Source organism: Eptatretus burgeri, chromosome 11, assembly GCF_056783735.1.
Source record: "Eptatretus burgeri isolate ZD-2024b chromosome 11, Ebu_testis_v1, whole genome shotgun sequence".
NCBI lineage: Eukaryota > Metazoa > Chordata > Myxini > Myxiniformes > Myxinidae > Eptatretus > Eptatretus burgeri.
This window is the reverse complement of record NC_140971.1, coordinates 91,375,765-91,383,535: the sequence shown is the minus strand read 5'-3', so window position 1 is coordinate 91,383,535 and position 7,771 is coordinate 91,375,765. Positions and strand designations below refer to the sequence as shown.

At 40.2% G+C, this 7,771-nt stretch overlaps 1 protein-coding gene across 5 annotated transcripts in view; it reads right to left on the bottom strand.

Moving 5' to 3' along the window:
- Positions 1-1,295: 1,295 nt before the first annotated feature.
- Positions 1,296-7,771, bottom strand: part of SLC33A2 (solute carrier family 33 member 2) — a 46,945-nt gene continuing 40,469 nt past the window's right edge. For 4 of the 5 annotated variants that reach the window (XM_085847372.1, XM_085847370.1, XM_085847369.1 and 1 more), the window contains one exon: positions 1,296-4,037. In XM_085847372.1, coding sequence (XP_085703498.1) covers positions 3,876-4,037 — 162 coding nt within the window. In that variant the 3' untranslated portion in view covers positions 1,296-3,875. The remainder of the gene's footprint in view (positions 4,038-7,771) is intronic. The other variant, XM_085847368.1, reaches the window with a different exon arrangement.

The following is a 7,771-nucleotide window of genomic DNA, read 5'->3' as shown; positions in this document are numbered from 1 at the left end:
ATACAATTCTAATGAAACTTGACCACAACCTTTATCACCCGTGATGTACCAAGGTTAGTTCATGACATTAAAAATAATAATAATAATAATAATCAGGTTCCATGTACATATTTATGTACCAATAAAACAATTGCCCCTATTTGTTTTATTGTGCCATTGACATGGACTTGACACCGCACCAGTATGAAGCATTGTTCATCCTGTCATTGACAACTGTGACATGCAATGTCAATTTTAAATAAATTTCATCATTGATTCTTTGACCAAAATTAGATTTTGAAGTCTTTTTCACATCAAAAAAAAATCGATATTTTATTTCTTCAGGCCATGTATCCATGAAAAAGACAAAATTAATCAGAAGCTGTATTTTGAATGTGAAAAGGGCGACTTCTTGAGACAGAGGAGTGAAAAGAAGCAGGATGAAGAAGAAATCAAAGAAGAAGAAGAAGTCGAAATCGAAGAAGAAGTCGAAGAAGAAGAAGAAGAAGAAGAAATCAAAGAAGAAGAAGAAGAAGAAGAAATCAAAGAAGAAGAAGAAGAAGACGAAATCGAAGAAGAAGTCGAAGAAGAAGAAGAAGTCGAAATCGAAGAAGAAGTCGAAGAAGAAGAAGAAGTCGAAGAAGAAGAAGAAGAAGTCGAAGAAGAAGAAGACGAAGAAGAAGAAGTCGAAGAAGACGAAGAAGAAGAAGTAGAAGAAGAAGAAGACGAAGAAGAAGAAGAAGAAGAAGAAGAAGAAGAAGAAGAAGAAGAAGAAGAAGAAGAAGAAGAAGAAGAAGAAGAAGAAGAAGAAGAAGAAGAAGAAGAAGAAGAAGAAGAAGAAGAAGAAGAAGAAGAAGAAGAAGAAGAAGAAGAAGAAGAAGAAGAAGAAGAAGAAGAAGAAGAAGAAGAAGAAGAAGAAGAAGAAGAAGAAGAAGAAGAAGAAGAAGAAGAAGAAGAAGAAGAAGAAGAAGAAGAAGAAGAAGAAGAAGAAGAAGAAGAAGAAGAAGAAGAAGAAGAAGAAGAAGAAGAAGAAGAAGAAGAAGAAGAAGAAGAAGAAGAAGAAGAAGAAGAAGAAGAAGAAGAAATCGAAGAAGAAATCGAAGAAGAAGAAATCGAAGAAGAAATCGAAGAAGAAAGCGAAGAAGAAGAAATCGAAGAAGTAATCGAAGAAGAAATCGAAGAAGAAATCGAAGAAGAAATCGAAGAAGAAGAAGAAGAAGAAGAAGAAGAAGAAGAAGAAATCGAAGAAGAAATCGAAGAAGAAGAAATCGAAGAAGAAGAAGAAGAAGAAGAAGAAGAAGAAGAAGTAGAAATCGAAGAAGAAATCGAAGAAGAAGAAATCGAAGAAGAAGAAATCGAAGAAGAAGAAGAAGAAATCGAAGAAGAAGAAGAAATCGAAGAAGAAAAAGAAAAAGAAATCGAAGAAGAAAAAGAAAAAGAAAAAGAAAAAGAAAAAGAAAAAGAAAAAGAAGAAGAAGAAGAAGAAGAAGAAGAAGAAGAAGAAGAAGAGCAAGTTTGTCTGTGACTGTATTTAAATCATTTAGAGCACAAAACAGTTCAGCAGAGATTTGCTCATCAATGAACAGACGATGAGAGACCATCAAGGCGGTTACAAAAAAAAAATCATCTCCAGCATGAGAGAAGGTTGCACTCAGCTCTGCACAGATGGCTTGCTGTCTGATGGGCCTCCAGTCTATTTTAATATATGTTTCAGAAACATTCAAAGTATCAGTTCCACGTGGTGGTCGTCTCCAGAATTCACAATGAAATAAAAAAAAAATCTGTAATGTAATCGTGTCGGTATCGAGGAGGGCCGCTGGACAGTCATGGTCTGGCCGCTGGACATGCCCAACGATCGCTTGCCTGCTGTGCTTGGGGTTGATCAGCAACATCCTCCGTCTCCTCCTCTCCCCAAAACTGTGAATGAACTTTGCTGATGAGTCATAAAACTTATGATATGTTGCGCGTGGTTTTGTCCACCTCGTTGACGAAAAACACCTGCACCCTTTACTGCTACTGCTGCACAACGGTGTGAATCATAGGTGGGACTCGGATTATTCTGTTTGGGTTGTTGTAGAACTGCGTCACCTACACGTATGTCATTGGTTGAAGCACGCCGCTTGACATTCGCATTTCGTTTGATAACCCAGTCTCGGTCCAGGGGATTTTGGAGTAAAGGATTGTTGATCTGAGTTGGAAGGTGAGGGGTTTTGGTGCGGACTTCTCTTCCCAAAATAATTGCTAATGGAGATGCCCCTGTGACGCAATACGGTGTTGCACTATAATTTAGCAGAAATGTGAAGAGTTCCTGACACCAATTCTGGTGATCGGCACATGTTGTGCGAAGAGCTTTAGCCAGAGTGTGGATAAAAACGGTCTACCTCCGAGTTTGCTGGAGGCCACTAAAGTGTAATTTTGCGATGTTTGAATCAATGAATGCTGAAAAACTGTTTCAAACTCGAAACTGATAAACTGCGGTCCATTGTCTGATACAATTTAATGTGGCGATCCATGGGGGGAATAAACATTTGTTAGGCCACGAGTGACGGATTGGGTAGAGGTGGATGACAAGACCATTGCTTCAGGAACGTCAGGAACATTCATCGACCATATCGTGGTTGTGTTCGCCGGTGAGAAATTGACCGCAGATGTCAACATCGATGACCTCCCATGGATTGATTGGCATGTTGGTCATTTGTAATGGCACAGGTTGAACAGGTGGGCTGACACTTAGCACCCCAAGTTGGATCGCCGATGTGCGCCCGAACAGAGAACCTGTATCATCGGTATCAGCCACCACGATGTTGGCCACAGTTTTACTGTTGTTATACCCCGGACAGCTGTCAAACAAACATACCCTGAACAGTGCATATGTAATTCAAGCCAATTTGGTGGTGAATAAAATAATATTACTGGATAACACACATGCTGTTCTGGAACTACAACAGACAATTTTTTTGTTGAATTTGGATCAAATCCAGGTAAGTGTCCAAGCTCAATAAAAAAAGGTAATTTGTAATAAATACACTTTGCACTTTGCTTTCTTTGAAATACGTAAAAATAAAAACCAAAAATAATTGCAGAGTAACATCGTCATTTCAATGTGCTCAGAAGTCTCTGGTTGAAGGAATTTTGGGAGCCATGTGAACCCGTATTTGTAGCAATATTCAAACCTCTCCTCGTGCAGGCCAGAGGCTCGACACAAACGTACCCCTTCATCACAAGAGCAGTAATAGGGCTATTGATGCTGTCCAATTACATGTGAGGCCATAGAGCTTGGCCCATCATGTTTATCCGGTGGTTGTCATCTGTAGCTGGCTCTCCATGTTGTTCCTTCAGCTTTATGAGCTGTCTGACGTCACCAAATGTGGTCACTTCCACTGTGGTTCGGATGTTTAATCGTTCCCAGAGCACAAGGGGCAAGTTTCTTTGAGAATCGCTGAGTGTTCTGCTGTCCTCCACGCGAGGTCCTGTGACAAATAGAGATGTGCAGATTCATAAACCGACGTCGAGTCGTATCCTTGGTCCATCGTGCTTTCTCTCCCCATTTGGATGGTCAAAATCCTCACGTTTCCCGTTGAAGCGCAGACGGGAGCAGACGCAGCATCCTTACTTTTACAGTTTGTTGGAGCATCTGCAACATTTGGTCAAGTGCAGGCTGCAGATTTTCAGTCATAGGAGATGTGCATGAACAGAGCAGTCAGCAGGAGCCATGCGATTCCCTTCAGGACACTGTCTCCACCCAATTCCACCTCAACCCTTGGGTGGAGATGCAGTACTTTAGCTTCAAATGTCTCCGAAATGCTACAAACCGTAATTCAGCCACCAATGTGTCAAAATCTTTCACAAGTCCTGCACAACAGCTTTCGGCTTTTGGATCCGAGTATAAAACTTGTTTAGTGAATATGCCGTAGCAAAAGTAATGGCAGCCCTGCGAGAAGCAGAAATAAGAGGAAACCTGGTCCAGTTCCCATGCCATCCAGGACAATGCCGGAAATGGATGCAAACACGAGCTTCCCAAGGAGTTCCAACGCCGACAATGTACTGAAGCATGTCGCCTGCAACACAACCACACGTGATCAAAAATCATATGTGCAAAGGAGGTGGCATGATCGCTTGTTTGAGAGTGTGCTCATCATTCAGTTGCTAATCTGAAATTTAGTTCTGAAGGAGTTGGACTGAAATAAAAAAGCAACCTTCAGCTTTGGTACCAGTAGAGGGCACTGCATCTCAAGCACATTCTCTTCAGATGGCAAGGCAAAGCAAAGCAGGCCATCCCCAGATGTTAAATATCCCACAGTATCATTTGAAAAGAGTATACCATTGTGTCCCAGTCCTCAGCACAAATACGGTGCATTGGGTTAACTGTTAAATTTACTTTTTATGCCTCTGGTGATGAAGTCGCCGGTGGCATTATGTTTTCAGGTTGTCCGTCCATCCGTATGTCCATGCGAGCTTTCTCTGTTTTCTCTGTAACCACTTATCGGATCGACACAATTTTCACCATAGATGTGATGACTCATGCAGATTTTTTTCTTTGTATACATTGTCGAGGCTCAAATGGAAGAGCTAGTATACTGAAAGAATCAGGACCAAACGAACAATTGAGACGGTAGGGGGGAGGCGGGAGGGAAGGAAACCAGCAGCAAAGTTGAAGGCCAAGACAGCAATAGTCCATCTGAGGCTCATGGAAATTGGGACTTGGACAATGGGTCAAGATGGACACAGAAGGAAACTCAGAGGAGGGAGAACTGGAAATTTGGAAGGAGGATGGATTGGGGAGGGTGGGGGTCAATGCGGGTCGAAACGATCATGGTTTTGGATCGGGGACGATCTGATATGGTGGTTAAAAGCCACCTTGAAGACCTGGAAGGAAGAATGAGATTGAAGAGAATGTGTAAGTTGGTTCCATAGGTGGAGAAAAAGAGGAATGAATGAGTGGAAGTGAGCAGTAATCCTGGATTTAGGTAGTTTCACCAGGAGGAGGCTGATGGTGGACTGTGTGTAACCTGCAGAAACCAAGGGGGGGGGGGGGACAAAGCATGGAAAGAGCAGTGGGTGCAAGACCAAGGAAGGAGGCAGTAGAAGACAGAGAGACCACCAACTTGTCTGTGATGGTAAAGTGATAGGCCCACAGAATCAGCTTTATCGTTGGAAACTCCAATAATCTTGAGGCCTTTGTTTCCACGGCATCAAGCTGAGCAAGATGTGAGGGAAGGGAGCCAGGCCAAAGGGGAAAGCAGTACTCCATCAAGCTGCAGATGAAAGCCTTGGAGGTGGATAGTTCAGGTGTGCCAAAGAAAGACTGCACGACGGAGGATGCCCAGTTTGCGGCTGGCTTTGGAAGCCAACTTTAAAATGTGGTTTGCCCAAGAAAGATCATGGCTGAAAGTAAGATCTAGGAGTTTGAATGACTGAACTTCCTCAAGAGGATTGTTAAGAAAATAGATGGAGATGGTCCTTTCAGAAAGAGATAGAGAGTGTGAGGTTGTTTTTTTTTTCATGATTGAAAGACATATTCCAAGTGTTTGACCGTTCAACGAATAACAAATAATTTGACACAGGACATAATTTGGTCCATCATGCCTGTGCTACACCTTCTGTCCATTCCCATCTGGTGCCAGTGATGATGGTGGCAATTTGTCCATCGTCTCCAAATTAAGTGTCCTAATTATTCATATAAAAAGGTTATTTTATGACATCCGATTTGATTGTCCCACATGTATGAGATGTACAAGTTTCCATATGAGCTACAAACATTGGAGGAAAACGAACACACCATCGAAAGCAAGTGATGATGTAGGGATGCGGCTATGGCACAAGCGTGAAGGGACAAGTGCCAATTTTTTTTTAATGTGGCATGCACCTCTTGTTAATAAATAATTTAACTTTTATAGTACATGGGGGAACTGGAAAAGTAGTGGCAACATAAACAGTCGATGGCTTTTAAATAGAATTAGACAGGAGTGCATGGACACTGATGGATTGTGGATAGAGTCCATGGACATTGGCAAGATGGAAGGTAGTTTGGGTACGGATGGGTGATTATATACATGTGTAGTGATTGTGATGTCTGTGAGAAGGTCTCGTTAAAAAAAAAATTTTGAACAACAACAAAAAAAACATAACCCCCAAAGTAAAATAAACCCCTGGTGATGTCCGTGCCTGCTTCTCAATTCTGGCACCCTCCTGTGTCCACATCCCTTGTACACCCTTGTATTAAATTCAATAAAATTCCCAGTGTGTGACCCAGTTAGAATAGGGACACTGAATAGGAAGGGCATCCGGTCATAAAGACCGTCTCAAAAAGGGAACCATGATTGTCATGGGGTCTGCAAGGCTAACCCCTGCTCTCGCAGGGAAAAATGTCCTTAAAATGTGTGTGTGTGTATTAAATTAAACAAAATTGTACTTTTAATATGAAATCAATAAAAAATACTTTTTTTGTTCTGAGAAAAATGCTCCAAAAAGTCATCAAATCCTTTTTAAAAACAACAGATTTGAGATGAGTTTCATGCTGGAGAAGGAAAACGGTGTTGACCTCTACTCTCCGTCTTCAAATTGGCTTGGATGCACACAGTTGGAAGTATAGCTTTCATCTTGAAAAGTCACCCCAAATAAAAATATATTTTTGTGACAAGCAAGTTGGGGTCGAGGCTTCAAAAATGGCAAACCTTGTCCTCTCATTTTCCCTCCTATTTGCCTGGATCATTGCGACATCACAAAACAGGTTTCATAAAAATTGTGGGTGGCATCATTACAATCTTGCTTTTATTTATTCCATCATCTTAGCCGCTATATAGATTGAGGACCAGACCCCTAAGGTAAGGGTTCCCAAACCCAGGGTCATGACCTGGACTTGAAAAAAAAAAAACCCTCATCAAAATTTTGGTTTTTGAGGGGGTAGAGGGAAGGGGGGGGGGAGTTCCACGTCGATTTTTGTCGTAGGTACCGGTACCAAGTAGATACCGGTACCATTTGGATTACGAGGCGAAAGATTTCAAATTTTGGGTTGTGGACAAAAAAATAATTTTGGGAACCACTGCCCTAATAGTCCAGTAGAAATTACATTGGACCTAGACATTTCTGTTAACAGGCCAATTATTGTTTTAAACAGTACAGAAGGGTGTATTTAGTCACTACATAAAACCCAAGAATAATCAAGATTGGGCAAATTGTTTTTTTTGGACCGATTACATTGATAGGGTGTCTTTTCGTGCAAAACCCATATTTACACGTGTGTACTTTGGTAATCAAATTATTTCTGCTAATAATGGCTTCCAACTATAATGTTCTAATTGAAATTTGATATTCAAATACTAAAAGAGTATAAAATATATCAACTTTGGTAAATAAATTTACTTATTTACATAAATCCAAAATGGCTGCCATACAGATTTGTCCTATGTGGTATGATCAAATAAGATGTTTCCAAATTGAACAATGTGAATAATATCAATTTATTTCAATAATATATTAGCTTTGAAATATAATATATTATCTTTAATGGATGTATGATTTAATTTGTTGATTTAATTATGAATCCAAGATGGCCGCCATTTGAACAATCAATTGCACATTTCCTTCTATATCATGTTTTTAAATAATACAGTCACTGTTAGAGTGTCTAAATACTTAAATATGATTGGTCTATACTTTATAATTAGATATTCATACTCTACAGCAATTGTAACCATACTATTGCAATATTTTCATTATGTATACTAAAACAATATTCTAAATACTTATTGTCCCATGAACATCTTCTAAAATATATTTCATATCTTATGGC